Source organism: Mirounga leonina, unplaced genomic scaffold (genome assembly GCF_011800145.1).
Source record: "Mirounga leonina isolate KUSES-001 unplaced genomic scaffold, KU_Mleo_1.0 Mir_170, whole genome shotgun sequence".
In the NCBI taxonomy this organism is placed as follows: Eukaryota; Metazoa; Chordata; class Mammalia; order Carnivora; family Phocidae; genus Mirounga; species Mirounga leonina.
The window spans coordinates 13,535,171-13,556,777 of record NW_023270433.1 but is presented as its reverse complement, the minus strand read 5'-3'; the positions used below and the strand labels follow the sequence as shown (position 1 = coordinate 13,556,777).

General features: G+C 56.2%; 1 protein-coding gene across 5 annotated transcripts; it reads right to left on the bottom strand.

Moving 5' to 3' along the window:
• Positions 1-1,604: 1,604 nt before the first annotated feature.
• On the bottom strand, positions 1,605-21,381 carry PHF19 (PHD finger protein 19). Of its 5 annotated transcripts, none has more exons than XM_035015933.1 (15): positions 21,234-21,381; positions 18,592-18,792; positions 18,035-18,116; positions 15,234-15,329; positions 14,632-14,732; positions 13,969-14,117; positions 12,290-12,385; positions 11,464-11,532; positions 11,142-11,262; positions 9,014-9,081; positions 7,551-7,712; positions 6,926-7,013; positions 6,072-6,157; positions 5,246-5,341; positions 1,605-4,208 (listed from the first exon to the last, which is right to left on the bottom strand). In XM_035015933.1, exons 2-15 carry the CDS (start codon positions 18,775-18,777, stop codon positions 3,866-3,868), a joined length of 1,743 nt encoding a protein of 580 aa, XP_034871824.1. In that variant the 5' UTR covers positions 18,778-18,792; positions 21,234-21,381; the 3' UTR covers positions 1,605-3,865. The 5 variants fall into 5 exon arrangements, 4 of the variants coding, with proteins under 4 accessions (XP_034871824.1, XP_034871822.1, XP_034871823.1 ...); XM_035015931.1 differs by lacking the exon at positions 21,234-21,381 and adding an exon at positions 20,628-20,837; XR_004681233.1 differs by having other exon boundaries at positions 4,131-4,208; positions 5,190-5,341; positions 21,234-21,314.
• Between the last annotated feature and the right edge of the window lie 226 nt (positions 21,382-21,607).

The window sequence follows — 21,607 nt, the reverse complement described above, 5'->3', positions numbered from 1 at the left end:
AGCTTAAAAGCATAGAGATGTCAACTGGTTTGAAGAAATCATCAGATAAAAAAAGCAAGAAACACCAACATGCGGAGTTGAGGGTTGAAGGGAACCAGGACAGGAGTGTGCAGGAGAGAAATGATTACCATGGAATCAGTCTTGCTTGCAATTGTTGCTGAGTCCCAAGTGCATCTGTCTAGCCCTATCTGCTGCAAACTGAGTTATTTTTGCAGATAAGTTTATACACATAGTATACATTAAACAAATTCTGTGAGCTTTGTTTGAAGAAATAAGCTTTGAAAGAAAAATAAATTTTAATTGAGCAATTCCGACATGTGATTTCATGTAGTATTCTTAACCTTGCTAGGATATTTGAATGTTCTTTGAATGCTATCCAGTAACGTTCCCCGGCATTTTCCAGTGTTTAAATATTCCCTATAGGCTACAGTTCTTTGTAAATACTACTAAGTAAAATTCCTATTTGTTAAAATTTTTTCAGATATCTATGATAATGGGGAAAATATGAAAAATGTTTTAAGTATTTTAAGAATAACTTATGATTTGGGGAATTTTTGAGAATTCTAATTTCTTGTTCCTAAGCTCCAAAGGTAAATATTTATTGTAAATCTGAATCACTAATCTAGACCACAGAGAACCAGGCACTCTTCAGCCTGGGAAGGACCACTAATCTGAGGAGGTCTATACAGCTGTTCACTTTGGAACTTGGACTGGAACCCAAGTCTCTTGACACCGCAGACCATTCACTTTTCATTCCATTAAATTGATTTCAGCCCAAAGAATAATCCCACCCCCTTCCCCCACCCTGGCTCCAACTGTGATTTTGTTCTAAGGGCAGTTAAAAGGCCAAAGCAGAAAGCATGGTAGCAAAAAGCGGGAGCCACAGCTAATGAAGTTCTAGGTGCAGACATTAATAGGCTACACTCTGGGGTGTTTAACAGGTTACACTCTACCCCTGAAATTACAGAATCCACTTGAACCCGTGGCCTGCACCTATTTCTGACTTTTTCCTATTCCTTCATGCCAACTTTTTTCTCAAATTCAGACAAGTTTAAGGTCCTAACCCATCACATTTATATGTGAAATGGTTTCCTCTTTCACCTGGGAGCTGACTTCAGCAGGGATTATTGCTGGCACTGGAAGGGTGAGGAATGCAAAGGAACCTGCCCAAAGTGCTGTAAGTTATAACTAGCAGAGACAGGCCTAGAACTGACTGCAGATTTCTAGGTTTATGTGCCTGTGTGCATTAAGTAGTTTTACAGTGGCTGTACGTATTTTAACAAGGTCCGTTTCTAAGGCCATTTCCCATCTTTTACTTCTCCATGGCCCTGAGCTAATGCTGTTTGCCCTGATGGGTCAGGTACTCACAGATAAAAATTCCACATCCTGTTGGTGGTAGGGTGAGAGTATTGTGGGGGAGAATGTGGGAGGCAGTTGAAGGACTGGCAGGTGGCCAGATGGGGTCCTGTCATTCCTCCTCAGTTTCCAGGAAACCAAGACCAGAAACCAGATAATTCCTCCTGGTGCCCAACAGCTGATAGTTCGTTCACTAGAGGGAAGATAGTTAATTTTTCAAAGGGAGCTTTTAAATTATAAACCAGACACATTAATTATAACTTTAATATAACAAATGTTATTAAAAGCAGCAAATTCAAAACCATAAATCTTTTCAAAGGTGCACAGGGTTATTATAAGGTCAGTTGGCAGTAATGCAGCTGTTAACTGGTACAAATGAAATGCTGGGATGTGGAGTCAAGGTGGCCTTGCTAGGCCTTATGCTGAATTTCCAAGTGAGGAAGACACCCCCTTCCCCCCTTCCCCTTCTTCAAGCCCAGAGCCTCTCTGGAGCTTGAGTAGAGAAGGTGCAGGTGCAGAACTGTGGCAGGCCTTGCTTGTCCTGTGCTTTCTCAGAACCCTAGAAAGCAGGCCTGGGGGGTTGCTGTACCCTCTGAAGCCAGGCAGGAAGCCACAGATTGGATCCCAGGTCCCACACCCCTGCTGGGCGGGGGGCTGGCTTCTCAGCTCCCCTTCCATCTGGCCCCAGTTGGGGGCTTCAGTGGCAGCAGCTGTGGGGCTGAGAAGGGAGAGAACGGAGCCCACCCCCAGCTGTTCCCTGCCTGGCTCACGCTAGGGAAGCAGAGGGAAGTTGGTGGGCCGTGTGCAGGAGGTGAGGTCCTGTGTGAAAGGCACTATAGGAGCTAAGTTTGAGGCAAGGGGCATCTGGATGATCTCAGGGACTCCCTGATGCTCACGGGGGGGAGGGGCTGAGCCTAGCAATGGAAAAACCAGCTCCCCAGGCCCGCTGCCCCGATGCCACCCCTCTGTTCATCCACCTTCGCCCTGCAGCTGGCGGCCTGCAAAACCCAGCCAAGCTGGGGGCCGCAGCAGCGGTTGGCAAGGCTGGCGCCCATCTGGCCCAGGCCCTGCCCTAGTGAAGGCACTTATTTCTACTTTCCAATCATGTGAGTCAGTTTCTGATATCTCTGGAAGCAGCAAAAATGAGGGGTCCCCTCCCCTTCTCATTTCTGGTTTTCCTCCAGATGGGTAGGAGTTGTAATGTCAGTTCTAAAAATTCTATTTTTACTCCCACTGACAAAGACTTTCCTTTGAGGGGACTGAATAACACAAGCCCTTTAAAAATCCCAACCTGTTCCAGAAAGTGATTGTCAATCTCAGGGCACAGCAGGGGCTAAGGAAGAGGGTAGGCGTCCTCTGTGCCTCCCCGCGGGGTCACAGCTGGTTCATGGCTGAAGGAAGGGGGCAAGGGCTGGACTTCCACGTGTGGTTGCAGCACGCGGCCCTGAAGAGGGCCGAGGGAGAGCCAAGGGCAGGAGCGAGGCCGGTACCAGAGGGAGTGGGGGTGTGTGGTGTGGGTGTGTGTGGTGTGTACTCCGGAGGGTGAAAGCACACGTGTGATGGGGGCTTCTGTGTGAGTGTGTACTGTCTGGCTGCGTGTGTGGTGGGTCGGGGGTGGGAGGCACAGGAGACATCCGAAGGTTAGCGTGACACGGCTTCCTTTCCTCCCACTTCCGCCCCCGTCCCGCAGGTTTTCCAGGCCACTTCCATTCCAGCAAGGCCAGGCGCGGCTCCTTGGCAGCTATGAGGGGGTGTGGCCAGGGAGAGGATAACTCCTGGGACCTGGGAAGCTGACACCCACAGCCCTTACGCTTAGCCTTAGTCACTGGGCTCTGTCGTTGGTGCCTTCGGAGGCAGAGACCCAGCCTCTTCTGGCCTCAGATCCCAAGAGTCCCAGGCTCTCTGCCTCCCAGGCTTTCACAGAGGCAGTCTCCCACCCTCACCACCCCTGGCCAAGGGCAGCAGGGAATGGCAGGAAAGCGGGAGGGGAAAAGCTCTGAGAGGCGTCCTCTTCTCTACCTTCAGCAATGCTTAACGGCTCCTGTTCTTAGAATGCGATCCGGGGGTCGACTGGCTGTGCATGGGTCAGGGGTGAAGGACATCCAGGAGAGGGACAGCCATGCACGTGTTAAGTGTGTAAACGCACACACCCAAAAGGGGTGGGGGAGAGAGGGACACAGACAAAGAGAAAGACTCGGGCCTCAGGAAAAAGGGTCGGAGAGCCAGGGGGACACCCAATTCAGAGTTACAGGTGAACAGTTTGCGGAAGTGTGTGGAGACACTGAGGCATAGCCAGTGGGACCTTAGAGACACAGGCAAAGGGGTGAGGAGCCTGAGGAGGCCCAAGAGCAGAATGGGCACGCGGAGCGGCGCAGGCCTCGGCCTGGCAGGCGGGCGCGAAGGGCCTTTTGCCAAGCACTGGGAGCTGTCTTGCTTTCCTCCCCCAGCCCCACCTGGAGAGAAGTGTCTCTCCGTTGGTCTCCAGGCTCCTGGCATCTCCTGGAGCGAGTCAGTAAGGGGTGGTCCCTTCCCACTCCACCAGGTACTGAACCTTGCCCTCGGGTGTGACCCTCCTGGCCAACACCTGGTACTTCTCCCCACAGGCTAGCCGCCCGGCCGCGCCAAAGTAGTTGGTGATAGATGACTTGAGGTGGGACAAGGACGAGTCATCCTCACTGATGCTCTCGAAGGTGTGGCTGTCGATGCCTTCGTCGGGCCGCTCAGGGCCCGAAGCCCCCTCGGCACTGCTGTCCGAGGGGCAGCGCCCACCCAGCTCGGCTGCCCGCCGCTTTGCCCGCAGGGGCATGTACGCTTTGGCCGCCAGCTTCCTCTTGCGGCTGCCCACCGTCCGTCTGCGTCGGGATGGGGAAAGGAAGACGACAGGAGTGGGGTGGAGTCATCCTGACAAGCCCCTCTCCCCGAGCACCCCCCGGGCCCCGGGCGCTGGGATGGAGCACCTCCCTGGGTCCTCACCACGATCCCGAGGAGGCTCGGGGAGCGGGGGAAACGGCCCGCGGAGGGAGTGACGGCGCCAGGGCCCGAGCCTGGGTGTGCCCAGCGCTAAAGGCCGCTGCCGAGGCCCTGCCTGCGCTGCCTCGTCCCTTCCCTGGACTGTCCCTGGACTCGCAGCTAGGAGTCCAGTGGGTGGGGGGATGGGAGCGACACACTACCGTACCTTGTCCCCAGAGCCTGGACTGGAGAAAGGCAGACGTGCGTGTGCAACACACACAGAGGGACAGAAAGAGCTGGGGGAGAGACGGACACACACAAAACAAGAGGTGCGTGTCCACAGGTGCTTAGGAACAGGAAGCAAGCCCCGAAGAGCTTGTGAGAACCAAAGAAACAGGAGGAACCAAATACAGACAGAGGTGATGCAGAGAGAGCCACCCAGAGAGGCCTGAGGGCGGACAGACGCCAGGACATGAGTGTCCTAGAACGCAGCTGCAGGAGCCTCCGGCGCCGCTGAGGACCGGCTACTGCCAAACAGACGGTAGCCTTGTCTAGGTCCCCAGGTGTTTCTGTCCCCTCTCCCAGGCCCCACCCCCTGCACGATGCCATTTCCCCCTCCATCGGGCTTCCAAATCAATGGCTCTTTTCCTTAGGGACCCAGAAGACAGACCCCAGATTTAGACAGCCAAGAAGCAGGGCGCGCTGCGCTCAGAGGCAGAGACATGCGAAGCCGTGGCCCATGGAGGCCAAGAACCCTGGCGCGGAAACTCCCCAGGGACAAGTGTCACATCACCCGCAGCCGGGGCAGAGCACCGTGAATGGCCGTACGCAGCCCCGTCTGAACCCCAGGACTCCGAAGCCGATGGTCCCAGACCCAGACTCACGAGCGGAGAGAGCCAGGTCCCCAGGCTTGAGGAGGCACGGCGGGGGGCGGCCTCACCTGGAGTCGTAGGAGAGGCTGGTGGAGGCCGAGCCAGAGGTGCTGGCGGCATCAGTGGAGTCCACATCTGAGAAGAAGGTCTGGCCTGAGCTGGCGCTGAGAGGGAGCAGAGGGTGAGCCTGGCCCCCGACACCCGGCTACTCTCTAGACCCGAACGGCCTTCATTTCCAGCACCTGTTTCAACCTCCTACCAGCCATGCAGACCCAGGTGACGAGGTTCAGAGAGGCTGAAGGACTCCGCTGGGGCTGCACAGTTTAGTAACTGCTCAGGAGGGGCTAGAGCCCAGGCCTGCCTGACCGACACCCTTCCTCTCCTCCAGGAAGCACTAAATGACCTTTCATCATTTTGGAACCAAACGGGACTGTGCAGTCCCTCCCCTGAGGTGCACCGACACAGCCTGGGGAGCCTGGGGAGCGTCAGGGAAGGCGCCCTGGAGGAGTGGGAATGCAGGGCAACCAAAGCAATTCTGGTGCACAGTGGGAGGGCCGGCAGAAGCAGGAGAGGGGCTGGAGAGGTCGGGAGGGCCCAGGCAAGGTGGCCCGTGACCGTGCTCTGGGGAGCTGTCCTGGCCACCTTCCAGCAGGGGCATGGCGTGCCGAGACAGCTCTAACGTGGGAAGACCGGTCAGGCAGCCTAGGCAGGCAGCCTAACGCAGCGTGGACCCCTTTAACGGGAATGACCCCCGACGGGGCTTCAACTCCTTGAAAGGCTCTCTGCTTCGTCCCTTCCAGAGCCTTCCTTCGTTGCTGGGGAATCGAGGTCTCACTGCTTGCTTCCACCCCACGCTTCAGAGCAGCCCTCTCTTGCCGGGTCCCTCACTGTTACCTCTTTAAGCTCTGAATTTCATCCAGCGAGAAGTCGAATATGCTGGCTAGGTGGTGGTTGGTGCTCCAGGCTGAGGTAAAGTCGCTCTGTGGACACAGAAGGAGGGGGAGGAGGGTCAGTGAGCGTCAGACCCGCCTCACAGCAGCCTCTCTCTGCCAAGGGCCACACAGGCTCTCCGAGGACTGGGCCTCCGGACGGTAAGACTGGTCACTCGCTCTTCCGTCCCAGGCCGGCCAGGGAGCCGGATCACAGCGGGCCTGGCCCTGACTCCCTCTCTAGCCGACTGCGCCACCTTCCCACCTCTGGGCCTCAGCCACCCGAACGGCAGAAGGCGGACAGGAACGGCTGCCGGGCTTCCCTGCGCGCGGGGCCGGGACGCAGAGCAGAGTGAGCCGCTGACTACGAGCACCTTGCACAGCGTCAGGTGCGGGGCAGGTGTGAGGACCGCTGGCGTCACTGCCCACACGGAGGGCTGGCGCGCCGAGGCCCGGCCACTAAGGAAAGAGTGCTCTGGGGACCTGTTCTAGGCTGGGCTCGGCCACTGGCGGACGTGTGACCTCAGGGGAGTCGCTGGCCCCTCCTGGTCCGCAGTGACCCCACGGGACTGTGGGAGCAAGGACATCACCTCCCCTGCCCTGCCCCCTCGGCTTCTGGGGAGAACTCGAGGAGATAAGGGAGTGGTCTTGCAGAGCCTTAGCCTTTGCTTGTTTAGCTAGGGGAGGAACTGGCTTCTCCTTTAAGGGACGTGGGGGAGTCTCCCCCCTAGGCCTGGGGGCTCAGTTCCCTGCACAGGAATCCCTACTGTGCGCTGACCCTGTGTGTGAATGTGGAGAGCAAGAAAACAAGAAACTAACACTGGGAATAGCATCTTCCAGCAAAAACTTTGATCTTTTTCTTCTATAAACTCGCCTTTTCTGCTGCTGGAATTCGTGAGGCAACAAACTGTGGAGACAGAAAGGGGAGAGGGGGGCCAGGTCAGAGCCTGAAGGCCCAGGGGGAGGAGAGGCAGGGCTGGGGGACACAGCAGTGCTGGGGCGGGGGGAAGGGAGACAGGCACTCCTTCCAGGCAGTGGGTGTGGGAGGGCGTGGGGCAGGGGGGTATGGTGGGCAGAAGAGAGAGAAGGCTGGTCTGTCCCCGACGCCCAGGACGAGGGGCTCAGCTCAGCCAGAACCAGGGACGCCTTACGCACTCTCACTTCCCCTTACGTCTCTGCCTAAGCCCTAACCCAGCAAGACCGGGCCCCCTGAGCTGGCTTGCCCTCCAAGCAAGGCAACAGGGGCGACGGTGGAAGGAGCCCAGGGTGTGGGACTGGGCCCCAGCTCGGTTGCTAACTGGCCCTCTCGGGTGCCTCCAGCTGGGCCTAGCAGGGTGGAGGTCTTCCCTGCTCACTTGGGCCCGTCTGGGCCCACTGCACAGCCCATCGGCTGGGGCTGGAGCTGGGAGTAGCAGAGACCCGAGCTCGCCCCCCAGGCACTGACCCAGGCTTGCTCCTTCCTCTCTTACGCAGCTCAGAGGAGGCGCCGCTCTCAGTGGGCGCCAGGCCCTTGTCAGGCAGCAGCTTCCCTGGGGGGTTGGGGGGGACACGGATACGCAGACGGAAGATGCACTTCTTCTTCTTGATCTCCTTGCCACAGAGGAACCTGGGGGATGGGCAGGGGGAGGAGAAAGTTCTGGAGTCTGTCGGTCCATCCTCCTGGTCAGGAGAGTCAAGCATTAAAATCACCCTCTCTGCCTCCCCGGACCTAGAGCTAAAATCCAGGGTTGCCCGTGGAGACGCTGATTCCTCAAGGCTCGTGGGACCAAGGGTCCTGGGTGGTGGCTGGGGATGTGGCTATGGTTCCTCCCTGTCCTCCCTCTTGCATGTATATGATTCTTGCTGCTCCTCTCCCTTTTCTACCCTGCCTCAACTGGCCCCAAGGTCACCGCCTCCAGAAAGGTCTCCTCTAGCTCCCAGGGGAACGGCTATGGCCGACACTGGATTCTACACCATTCCGTTTTCTGGTCTCCCCAAGGAGACTGAAAACACCTCCAGGTGCTTCCCTCCTCCTTCCAACACTGGCTGAGCTGCCATGAGGTGAGGACGTGACTCAAACAGTCCTACCCTCAGAAGACTGTCCACAGGGAGTGCGGAAGGCCCCACTGTTCAAGAGTAGGACTGTGTCTGGGCCCCAAACCATGAGAAGGTGGAAGAGAGAGTGGATAATTCTGTCTAGAGATGTCTGGAGAGGTTTCACAGAAGCAGGGACCATGTCCTATTCCTCACTGTGTCCTCGGGACCTACACAGGGCTGATACAGTAGCAGTTCAATAAACAGTCATTCGTAGAACAAATGAATGAAAGGGATGGAAGAGCATTCTGGTCAACAGAGGGATCTTAGCAAAAGCACTGAATGGGAGAGCAGTGGGTTCAGAATGGCCAACACCCAGAATAAATAAAGCAATGGATCAACGGCAGAAGGCAGGGGCAGGGTCTGCTCATGAGAGGCCTTGAATGCCGTGCTCAGGAGCCTGGGCATTCCCTGCAGCGGCAGCATGGGATGTGTCAGCTGTGTGTTCTGAGAAGGACTTGGAAGTCTGGAGGAAAGACGAGTTAGGAGGCTGCAGCCCACCCGGGAGATGATGAATTGATCCTTCAGTGCCTGGCCCAGAACCACAGACGGTGAGAGCAGGAGGGGCCCTCAAAGCTCAGGGGTGTACCCTCTATGGAGCCAAACCCAGGACCCAAATGCATCAAGCTGCTGGAGTGGTCGGGGAGGCATCACAAAGGAGGTGGGGTGTCCCCTGAATCTTGAAGAATGGGTAGGACTTATTTAGTCAAAGAGAAGGGGAGGGAGACCCAGGCTGGAGCACAGTTTGAGCCAAGGCCATGAGGCAGGAAGATGCTTTACACCCAATCCCACCTGTTGGGGGCCCCGTGCACTCCCTCCCTTCCCTGCACGCACCGGCTTTTGTAACTGTTCAGCGCATTGAGGAGATGTGGTCCTCGGTCAGTCACGGGGGTGCTGGTGAGCTGAGGGGAGCAGCCAGCAGGAGAATCAGACCTAGGCATATGACCCCTGTCCCCTCCCTCCCCTCGATCTCTGAGTGAGGGCCCTGACTTCTGCTGAGATTCTAAATCTTTTCACCTCTCTGAACTCACTTCTCCATCTGGAAATGGGAGAGTTAACTCCTGTCCTAGATGGATCAAGAGGTTTAACGGGACACCTGGGTGGCTCAGTCGGTAAGCGTCTGCCTTCAGCTCAGGACATGATCCCAGAGTCCTGGGATCGAGCCCCACGTCAGGCTCCCTGCTCAGCAGGGAGTCTGCTTCTCCTTCTCTCTCTACCTCCCACCTCGTTCTCTCTCTTTGGCGCACGCACGCACTTTCTAATAAATAAATAAAATCTAAAAAAAAAAAAAAGGTTTAAGAATGCCCATGCCCTTGACCCAGTCATGCCACTCCATGGGATCTATCATAGAAATAGAATGTGAAATTCGAACAAAGCTTTAACAAAGCTTCCCTGCAGCGTCAGCCCTAATGACCGGCCAGTGTGCAGAGCGGGGAAGAGACTCCCTGCCCAACAGGAAGGAACACAGTAAGTAAGCCATGGTGGAAACCAATGCAGTCATTAAAAATGTTGATGAAAACTCTTTCGGAATATAGAAAAGTATTTATGATATAATGTAAACTGAAAAAAAAAAGATTTAAAATTTTATATACTATATAACATAAACCAAGGAAAAACAGACGTAGAAGAAAAGATGGAATATATTAGTTGCAATTGTTTCTGAGTGGTGTGATGGGGGAATATGGATGACTTTTTTTTTTTTTTTTAAGTAGGCTCCATACCCAGTGTGGAGCCCAACACGGGGCCCAAACTCAAGACCCTGAGATCAAGACCTGAGCTGAGATCAAGAGTCAGACACTTAACTGACGGAGCCACCAGGTGCTCCCGGATGATTTTTTTTTTAAGTATACCACCTTATACTTTTTAGCACTTAACAAATTTTTCTACCAAGAACATGTATGTTCTTTTTATAAATCAAGAAAAAAGATATTAAAAATACCAGTTCTATCTTTTAAGGCTTTACAATATGTATACTTTTTTTTTTTTTAGATTTATTAATCTATTTTAGAGAGCGAGAGGGGGAGAGAACAGGCACATGAGCACACACACGGGGTGGGGGGCGGATCTAAAGCAGACTCCCTGCTGAGCACAGAGCCTGATGCAGGGCTCGATCCCATGACCAGAGCCGAAACCAAGAATCAGCTGCTCAACTGACTGTGTCACCCAGGTGCCCCAACAGTATTTATGTCTTATAAATTATCAAACACTATAAATGAAGATGTTATTATATGAAAAGCTTCTACAAAGCATAAGGGTCATTGTGTGTGTGTGTGTGTGTGTGTGTAAATTCCTGTCTCATCAAAGAGAGATTTGGGGCAGTCAGAGAAGACATCTCACTCTGGATTGGTGGAGAGGACTCTAAGGCTGTTGTTAGGGAAAAGGGGGCATGGCCCCACCATGGGAGAGGTTGGTTCCAGTCCTGGCTCAGCTCCAAAGCTGTGCTGGCCGCCAGGGAGTCGCTCTCCACCTCTGACATCCTGAAAGTCTGTGGTTTGTTACTTTGCTCCCTGGGTCCCAGGGCCCCAGGACGGCTTCTGCTATTCAGAGTAATACCAGCAGGGGGCAGGCCCACTTCACTTTCCACTGTAGCCCAGTCATCCGGGGGACGTCAAACTTCTCTGTAGAGAGCCCTGTTCCAGCCAGATGCACCCCTAGCTCCCTGCTGCTGAGTCAGTGAGACCCCAACCCGCCCACTGCCAAAGCCTGGGTCAGGAAGCCCCTTGCAGGGCACCGGCTCAGAGGCTTGGACTCAGGGACGTGGCAGCTAAGAGGCTCTGGGTCTTTCTCCCAGCCAACAGCCCTCACAGACAGGCAGTGCTACGGGAGAGTGAGCCCTCAGACACCGAGATCCCAGTCCTGCATGGACCGTGTGGCCCTGGGCAAACCTCTTCCCTCTCCTGACCTCGGTAAGCCCACTGTGGAATGGACTCCTGCCATTCTGCCGTCCCACGGGCCTGCGTACCTTGCCAAGCTGCAGGAGCTCCCAGTGGTGGTTGACAAAGGCCAGAATCTCCTCAAAGTCAAAGTACTTCTTCTTGCTCTGCACCCCCAGGTTGTAGAGGGCCAGGTGAACCACATCCACCCTGGGCAAGGGGGCGAGTAGGTGGGGCTGGGGTGAGGTGGCAGCCTGCCCAACCAGGGCTGGAACCTCCTGGGTCCGGGCTGAAGGGCAGGGGCAAGGCTGGGAGCTGGTGGCTGGAAATGGAATTGTTCCCGGAGGGCGGTGGGAGCGGAGCCGCTGGGAGGGGACGGGGGTGGGCCTGGGTCAAGCCCCACCCTCTCACCATCGAAGGGGCAGCCGCTCGATGTACTCCGGGCCCTGGTTACACACGGAGCAGAAGAACAGGTAGAACCTGGGGGCGGGTGGAGAGGGGCCTGTGGTGGGAAGAGCTGACATCCCACCCTAGCCCAGCCCCTCGCCCCGCACTCCCCACCTGCCTTCCCACAGTAAGTGTCATCCTCATCCCGAGGGCTAGTGGCCCTAGAGCGGGTGGGGGTTAGCATGGGGCAGGACGAACACCATAAAATACTTCCCTGCCCCTCCTTCCCCTACGTCGGCATAATGGAGTGTGGCTGAGTTCAGAGTGAGCTGAGCTAGGCTGGGGTGGAGCTGGCACCCTCTTCCCCTCTGAGACACACGCGCACACGCACACACAACCACAAACACGACACACCAACCGAGACACACAGTATCTGGTACGACGACACACATAACCCTTCTGTTGGCTTAGCCCCACCTGTCAGAAGCCGGATCAACCATCCACCTCCCAGTGGCTCCTCTGGTAGCCTGGGTAGGGGTGGGACGGGGCCTGCCTCATCCTCCTTCCCCAGACACTGGAGGAGACCGGGGCTTAGGGAAGGTGGCACTTTGTCTAAGGTCTCCCCCCAGGTCAGTGGCAACTGGGGCCGCGGCCCGACATGCTCCTTCCAGTGAGAAGGCCCCTGTCGCCCTGAGCGGACTCCCCAGGACAGGTGCCCACCATCAGAGACCCCCACCCCCCTGCGCAGGGCCTGGCAGGCGGTCTACAGGAGCCGCTGCCCCTGCTGAGGTCCCTCCCCCCACCCGCCCACCTCCCCCTCGAGGCTGAGCCGGGCCAGGTGAGCACCTACCGGTCTCCGAACATCATGGGCTCGTTGAGGCACTGGGTGCAGGCCTCGTGGAACCACTGTCGGCACCGGTAACACTGCAGCATCCGCAGGTACCATCTGGAGCCAGAGGAGCCAGGGTCAGGCCGGCCGCGCTCCCAGCCAGCCACCAGCCTCAGCCACCTCTGCCTACACCAACTCGCGCTCCGCGGGGGGCGGGGGGGGAGGGGGGGACTCACAGTTACCGAGCACCGAGGCTGCGCCAGGGGCGGTCGGGGGAGCAGGCGTATGCTCTATCGTTTCATCTCACCGTCTGGTAAGAGACGGGCCACTGTTCTGATTTTATGGGTGACTCTGAGCTTAAATGGCTTGCTCAAGGTCACTCAGGAAGCAAGTGGTGGATGGTGACTCAAATCCTGGGCTCCCTCACTTCAAAGCCTGTGCTCTTCATGCTGCCCTGGAGCCCCCATCTCTGGACTGCGCCCCACGCGCTGTTTCTCAGACACCACCGAAATGCAAACGTTTGCCCAGGAGACACGCGGGAGACTAATGGCTCCTGCAAGCTCCACGGGGCAGCACCGCGTCTGGTTTTTCTTACCCGATACCGTATCTACCCTGTCATGTGAATGAAGGGCCAAGTGGTATTTCCTTAACGACAATCGATGCTTTGTTTACAACTTGCCAGGTGAGGTCCCTGGACTGCCTGCGTCAGAATCACCTGGGGTCTAGGTTAAACTATGAAGATCCCTTGGTCCACTCGAGACCTCCTCAATCTTTTGGGGAGCCCCTGGGAGATGTATTTTTAATAGCCACCCTGAGCAGCTCTGCCCAGTAAGCACTGAGAGCCACTGTCCCAATTCTGTAAAGGTCTCATTAAGCATTTCTCCCTGTTATCCCACATCCCTTCCTGCACTCAGGGAAGTTGATCCCACCTGAGAGATGAAATACTTCAAGGGATTTGCCCAAATTACCCAGTTAGGCTGGGTAAGCCTAGCCTCCAGTCCCTTACTACTTGTCAACAGATCTTGGGGCCAGGATTCAGGACTTCAGGGCATCCTGCAGGCTGTGTCCTGAGGGCAGAGACCTTATCTCTCACTTCTGTGGTTCCTGCCACCATGTCTGGTGCAGTCGGCCCAAGGGAGCAGGCTCAATCCCCCATGGCTACATGGACACCCAGCCTGGTAAGGAAGAATCAAAGACTCTTGTCCTATAGTCGGGGCAAGAATCCCCTCCACGGCATCCCTACACATAACCCCCAGCCCCTACTTGCACACCTCCAGAGGAAAGTACCTTAGTATCTCATCAGCAGCCTATCTCACTGACTCTGACAACGGAAAGGTTTATCTTCAATTCCACGCACCAACAGTAACAGCTCACATAATTTATTAAGTGCTGACCAAGTGCCAGGCCCTGGGTGAGACTTTCTGTGAATTATCTAATCGCTGCTCTGCTCACAACACCACACACGGGGACACTACGACGAGAACTGCGTTCAGGGGCTGCGCACAGCTCCAAGGAGCTGGGACGATCTGGACACTCGCTTCAGTGCTTCCTTCCCTTCCCGGGACCTGGTCTGAGAGCGCTAGCCTCGCCACCTCGAGCCCCGCCCCGGGCCCCGCCCCCACCCCTCGGGAGGCCCCGCCCCCGCCCGGGGCCCCACCCCGCGCCCCGCCCCCCGGGAGGGCCCCGCCCCGCGGCCTTACTCTCCCGGCCCTCCGCAGTAGCAGTAGCACTGCTGCTGGTTGGTGCGGTGGGGCGAGTCCCACTCGAGCTCCTCGGGCTGGTAGGACAGCACCATCTTCACGGCCTGCAGCGTCCTGGCGATGGCGCCCTTCTTCAGCGCGCCGCCTTTCTGCGGGGAGATGTGGGTCCGGCTCAGCCGCGGGGTCCCGGCAGGGGTTGGTGGCTGAGGGGAGGGCGGCGTGGCTAGCAAGGGACATGCTGACCCCGCGGACCCGCGGATACTCCAGTGTAGTCAGAAGCGCAAGAAGCTTTTTCTCATCGATCCCGAATCTATCCTCTCTCCATCCCAGAAGCCTCTCTTAGTAACAGTATTAACACGCAACAATATAGGTAACGATAATAACCAGTATGTATTGAGTGGGGGTGCTCCCATGGGTTTTGTCTGTTGATAGCAAAGCGCCTACCGCTGGCACCAGACCCGTATCCATTCTGCCATTTGTGGAGGAAACAGGCTCGGGGGGCTAAGGAACCTGGCCAAGGACATAGCACTTGCGATCAGTGGCAGCAGCGCTGTCTGCCTCCAGAGCCCAGGCTCTGTGACCTGCAGTCCGGCCTGAACCCAGGGAGTCTAGGCTTCCCGACGAAGTGGGGAAAGGCAGGGACTGCAAGGATGGAGGGCTCACCCGCACAGCCAGTGCGAAGATGCAGCGTCGGCAGAACCAAGGTGTGAGCAGGGGCCGGTCCGCACTGCCCGCTCTAGGGATGTGGCACTGCTGGTGGTACCCTACAGCAGAGGGGGGCTGGTGAGTGCCCGCGGGGAGCAGCGGCCCCAGGCCAGTCAGCCCAAAGGCCACAGGGCTGGGGAGGGCGGCCGCAAGTCGGAGGAGCCTTATGCCTGCCGGCTGCTTGGGGACTGGGGGGCGATGCTCACCAAGGCAGCCAAGCTGGTGTCCAAGCAGGCGACTCAAAGACAGCCTGGGCCCCAGCGGGGGGAGGCACCACAGTCTGGCTTCAGCCTCCGTGCTCCATCTCTCCACCCTTCCTCTCTACTGGGTTAGGGGGAGCTCCAACCTGCACACCTCGTCTCACTTTCCAGAAGCCCCAGCTCTCCCCAGGGGTCACCTCCCTGGGCCTTCATTTCCAGAGACTTGCTCCCTGTCACTCTGGAGCTCCAATAGAAATAGGAAGCCAGCTGAGATCCCAACAGTAAGGCCTGCCCATTGGGCCAGTGGGGCTGGGGAACCGCAGGTCGGAGCCTCCTCTGTGCCCTGCTCACCACACTCACCCAGGCCACACTTCCCACAGATGAGGATCTCATTCAGTGGCCCTGACGTCTTCCCCAGACAGATGTTGCACTTGGGCTCCTCCCCAGGAACGCCAGCTGAAAGGGAGAGAGGTCCTCCAGGGTCAGTTCCGGCTCACAGGAATTAGAAGAGTTTAAAATTCACCTTCCAGGTACTGAGCCTCTACTCAGTGCAGAGCCTGGCACTGGGCCCCACGGGCCCACTCACTGAGTCTTCCCAACCACTCTGAAGTACCTAGTATCATTAGCCCATTCTAAAGATGGGAAAACTGAGGCTCAGAGCGGTTAAGTCCCAGAAATTAAATAGGAGACAGATTTGAACCCGTGGCTGTTTGACATCAAATCCTTTGTTCTTTCTGACCACATCATGCTGCCTCTTCTGCCTAATTTAGTTTGTTTCTTAAACATGTTTTTTTAATTTTCTTGTTTTCTTTTTTTTTTTTTTTAAGATTTTATTTATTTATTTGACAGAGAGAGAGACAGCGAGAGAAGGAACACAAGCAGGGGGAGTGGAGAGGGAGAAGCAGGCTTCCCGCCGAGCAGGGAGCCCGATGCGGGGCTCGATCCCAGGACCCTGGGATCATGACCTGAGCTGAAGGCAGATGGTTAACAACTGAGCCACCCAGGCGCCCCTCTTAAACATTTTTTATGTTAACAATAATAGAATGTTATAATGAAACTCCATGTTCTTATCAACAATTAAGAACTCATAGCCAATCTTGTTTTGACTACATCCCTACCCACTTCCCCCTCTTGTATTATTTTGAATCAATTCCCAGATACCTAACCATTTTCTGAAAATATTTCAGTATGTAATTCTGAAAGATTAGGATCCCTTTAAAAAAAACCCAACATAACTATAGTGCCTTTATTGCACCTAAAAACTAAAAACTATTTCTTAATATCACCAACAAATTCAATTAGTGTTCACATTTCCAGCTGTTAAATAAAAATGTCATAACAATTTTAGGTATGCTCAACTGCTTTTAATCTACAGGTTCTTTCTCATCTCTTTTTTTTCTTAGGTTTTTTTTTTTTTTTTTTTTTTTTTGGTTATTGTTAAAGAATATGTGTGTTCTGCATGGACCACAGGGTGTTATGCACAAACAATGAATCATAGAACACTACATCTAAAACTAATGATGTAATGTATGGGGATTAACATAAGAATAAAAAAAAAGAGTATGTGTGTTTATGTGTGAAAGGTTTGAGTGAATAAATTAACACATTCTGATACATGTTTCTGTCTTGTTCCCCCTAGTGGACTGAACGTTTTTTAAGAGCAGAAATGGTATCTGCTCATCACTATGTCCCCAGGACCTTATACATTGTGTAGCACATAATGTGTTCAAGACACATCTGTTGAATACATGGTCTCTTGCCTCTTATTCCTGAATATGCAACTGTGGGTCGCAGTAAGCCCTCACTGGCTTAAGGAAGTAAGCCACTGATGTCAGCCAATAAGGTAGGAAGCTTAATTAAGTAATCAATAACTCCGGCTTACTCAGCCTTGTGCTTTCGTAACTTGGGTGATGCCAAAGGGGCACCATCCTGCCTGTGAGGCACAGTTATCTGGCTGGGGAGACAAGCTGTTCCCCAGGTGAGCCCTGTAGCACATCCGGGGTCCCCGGCACACCGTGGGTCTCTACTCAAATGTCTGCTAAGGCATCTTTCTTCACCTGCTGGCTCCCTATGCCTCCAACTCAAGAGAAGAGCTCCTCATCGCTTTGGACCTTTGTAGAAGAAATTGAGAGTGCGGGGGGAGGGGGGCTTGGAGAAGAGTCTCCACGTCTGCATCAGCCACCACACCTTGGAGACAGGGGTGGTTTGGAACCTCTACGAACTGGCTGGGTTCTGTGGCCTCTACTTGGCAGGCTCCTTGAAATCCTTTCTTACAGTAACAAATTCTTTCGGAAGTGCCTCCCTATAACTCAGTAGCGCTGGGCTAAGTGCTATACTTGGGGTCTCATGTCACCACCCCACGAGGTCACTAATGTCATCACCTCCTTTCTTCAGATGAAGAAACTGAGGCTCAGAGAAGTGGTGTCACTTGCCCAAGGACGTGCAGCTAGCAAGCTGCAGAGCTGAAACTTGGTGCAAGATCTACTGAACCTAAACTTGGAGCTCCATGTTGGAAATGTATGAGTGTTGGGACTGCTGAGTGGTGTCTGTCGTGTCCATGGGAAGGGGGAGTGGTGGCCAGAGTGGGAAAATGTCAGCTCTCTGCGTGCAGGGATGGTACTCAACCCGGCTCCCTTTCGAAGCCGGTCCAGCTCCGTCCAGGCATGTCCATCTTCACCCTGCCTGGTCCAGCTCTGCTTTCTTGACTTTCCCACCTAGGCTAGGGCTGCTTCCACTAGTTTTCTTCACACGTGGATAGGGCACACTGCGCTCACATCTAGGGGTGCCAGTTTTGATTGCGTGGGCCCCTCCCCTCCACCCCCGTTCCTAGCCCCAGACTGATCCCCAGCTTTGTGCAGCAGGGGATGACATGCCATCCCAGCTCTCCCGGCGCCTTCCCAAGCCACTTTCTCCACCTGACTGCCTCCCTCATGACGTGGGAGTGATCAAGGGCATGACGGATGTCAGAAGTGCCTTTCCATGTAAACACACAACTAGTCATCTTATCCCCTCAGGTGGGCTTGTGGGGGGACAGGGCTCCATGGACAAGGCCAGATGCCAGGAGTACCAGAGAGAAGGAGAGAAGGAAAAAACATGGAAGTCGAGGAGGAGAGAGGGCCAGGGATGGGGCAGGGGAGCCCCGAGCTCTCAGGAGTACTCACCATGTTGTATGTCCTTCCACAGGACCCAGTATTTGGAATTATCTTCAAAAGTCACAAGGCAGCTCTGCTTAGAACTGCTGACCTGGGGCACGGAGAGGGAGGGGCAACGTGAGACAGTGGCTGGGGAAAAGCCATTGGGACATGGTCTTCCTCTCCTATTTTTGTCCCCACAGGACAGAGGGATTACACCCGCTCCTTGTGGCCCAGAAGTCAGAGCTAGGCTGGAAGGGGAAGGACGACAGCAGTTCCAGAGGTAACGTGCACCCAGTCCCTGGGGCCGCAGTCCGGGGCCAGGGGACCACAACTTGGTGGGAATGCAGAGGATACCACAGGCCAGGTGGTCATCTGAGATAACCTCCAGCCTGATTTTGTTTTGTTCTGTAGGCTCGCAGAGCTCTATTCTAAAGACCTGGTTGGACGGTGTTGGCCCTAAGGATGGCACCTGCAAAAGCAGGTTCTGGTTCCTTCCACGGTCATCTTTTGAGCAGGAGGGGCATGAAGGGAGGCCCAGGCCAGAGGCTGCACCTGGGAACTAGGGCCAGGGAGGAAAGGTTTACCCTCTTGATCTTCCCGAGGTAATACAGTCCATCGGTCCAGCGGCACAGCACATACTGGCCCTCCGTCAGCTTGGACATCAGGTCTTTGAAGTTGTTCTTGGCTTTTGCCAGGGCCCCCTTGTTGGGGAGGTGGCTGGTGGCACCATAGGAGTCCCGAGTCCCTGGATCCAGAGCGCGATTCTCCATCGGCTTCCCCTGACGCTGGAAGAGAAAGAGAAGAGGGTTTTTACTCCTTGCTCCCCTGCTCCAGCAGTCCATCCGGGAAAGGAAGGGGACTACCACTTACACAGCCTGTGGTACTATGGGCCAGGCACTTTGATTATCTCACAGGATCTTCGTGACAACCCTGTGAGGGAGACATTATTATTCCCATTCTATGGACAGAGAAACTGAGGTTTGGCAAGGGAAAGTGGCCAGTGGGGCAGAGGCCAAGGCAAGGCTCATAATCAGGTAGGCTGACTCTAACCCTGCTCTCTTCCCACCCATACCATGCTGCCTTCTAAAGAGAACGAATCTCTCAACCAACCACAGAGCAGTCTCCCTGCCCAGGAGGCCTGAACTCCCAAACTTAGGAGCCTGAAGCTTTATCCCTTAAGCAAACATGTTCTCTGAGTGGAGGGTCTTCTCCAGGGGAGCAGCTGGAAGTCTTCGCTAACCTCCTACTCCCCCCACCTAACCCCTGCCCTGAGATCTGGCCAGAGGAAACTCACCTAGGAAGGAAAACTCCTAGATGGTTTGCGAACGGGTATAGACGGTCCACCTATGTCTTCTATAATCCCCCTTTCTGCTCTCAATTATGGGGTGATTTAATGGAAACCACATTTCTGGGACATTTAAACTCACTCTATGCTTTTACTCAAATGCGAATGTGCTGCAAGCAGGTAAGTCAACACAAGCACCCTCTCGGCACCTGTCTCTCTCACCATCCTATAAAACATGCTACTGCCCTACTGCTCTCTTCTTCCTGCTAATGGGACCACTAATGGTCCCCAGAAACCCTGGGCATCTTCAGACTTCTCCAACCAGTGAGTTGCCAGTTGGCCAACTTCAAGCCCAATGGATTTCTGGCATCTGGCCCCTCTTTTCCACGTCCCTGTCCTGGTCTGAGTTCAGGCCTCTCTTTCGCTTGGGCCATTCATTCATTCAATAACTGTTTCCAGAGCCTTGTGCTCACTTATGCCGGCTGCTGGGATGGGGAATGAGACTACAAGCACCCAGTGCAGGTCACTCCCTGCTTTCCTGTCTCCCCACCAGACTCTTCCACAGGGCCACCAATTCTTTCTTATTTCTCCCTTTCTTATTAATCCCTTCCAGAATCCTTCTGTGACTCCGCAGTGTCTTCGCAGGCATTGGAAGCCTTCCCCAAGGCCCCCTCCTCCCCTCTCTGGGCTCAACCTGGCTCTGTGCCCCTCCACACTCTCCAGCCAAACACAGCCTTGCTCTGTTCCCTGCACCCCCTACTCTGGTCCCCTCTTTCTCTGCCATGGCACAGGGCACCTGGTGTTTATTATTTGTAGACAGGGAGAGAGTCCCGTGTGTTTTGCTGTGTCAGTGCGTGTGAACCCTTGTGAGATTGTGTTTCATGATGTCTGCGGCAGTGTGTCAATGGATATGTGAAATTAAATACATGTGTGTGCCTGTTCAGTGGCCCTGGGGCGGACAGGGCACTGTTGGGGTCTTGGCTCCCCAGACGACACTGGGGCCATGTTCCCCTCCACCCCACACCCCCATTCTGCCCTTTTCTGGACGGCAGAGCACCGCAGGCTTGGGGCAGGGTATGCGCTCCGAATCCCTGCCACCTGGCTCCCGGGCGCTGTGAAGTCCCCGCCCGCCGGGCCTGGGCCCCGGGCCGCGGCAGGTTCACAAACTGACACTTCCTCCCCCTGCCGCGCCGTTGGGAGCCGGCCCGGTCGCCGCGCCCCCACTGGCCGGGCGGGGGCCCCCGGGTGGCGGCCCCCTCCCCGCGCCTCCATCCTCCCGGAGCGGGCCCCCGCGGGCTGTGATTGGCTGATTCAAACCCATCTGCAAAGAAATGCCTGTTTGCGGGTTCCCGTCGGCGTCCAGTTCAAATCCGCGGCACCCGGAGCGCGGGGCCGGGCGGGGGCAGGAAGCGAGGATGATTCATGCGCCGGGGCCTCTCCCAGGGCGGCCGTTGGCTTTTTAAAAAAGGGTGTTCGGGAGGGAAAAAAAAAACTTGCAGAGGTACCCCCGGCGGGTTCAAGCGCTCCTCTCTTCGGTCGCTCCGACGCCAAGCATCCCCCCTGCCCCCCCCCCCTCGTCCCAGTCCTGCCGCAGCCTGACTTCGGACGTGAGCAAAATCCCAAATGCCCGGGTCGGTCTCCACCCCCGCCACCACCACCCCCCCGCGCCCCCGAACGGGAAAAGTCAAGATTTGGGGCCAGGGAGCAGCGACCTGTCACCCAGCCCCCCCCCCAAGGCTCGGGGACCCGGGCGAGGCTCCCCCGTCTCGCAGACGCCGCTCACCCGCGTTCCAGCCTCAGGCGCGCAGCTCCCCGGGACCCCGACCACCCACCCACCCGCCGCCCCCGAGGCGCTCGGTTCGCCGAAGTCCGGGGAGATTTCGCAAAGACAGATGTGTTCTGGGAGCGAAGCGTGCGGCGGGGAGTCCCCGCTGAGCTTACCGCGAGCCTGCGTGTCGGCCGGTCCCACTTGGAGTCTGGCCACCAGGCGCATCGGCGGCGGAGGCGGCTGCGCGCGGCCCGCGGCTGCCCGGCCGAGTGTCCGCCCGTGGGGCCGGGGTCGGGGTCTCGGCGGGGGCGGGGCGGGGCGGGGGCGCCGCGGGGAGGAGGGGGGGAAGCGGGGGAGGGAGGGGCCGGGGCGCTCAGGAAGGGGCCCCCCGGGCGCGGGGCGCCATCTTTTTCGCGTTTTCCCGCGAATTATTGACGTCCCGCTTATGTAATTAGCGGGGGCCGCGCCGGCCTCGCCATTGGAGCCCGCGGCCGCGGGGCCCCGCAGCGTCGCCCGCCGGCGCCCGCCCCCGCCCCCGCGCGCCCCC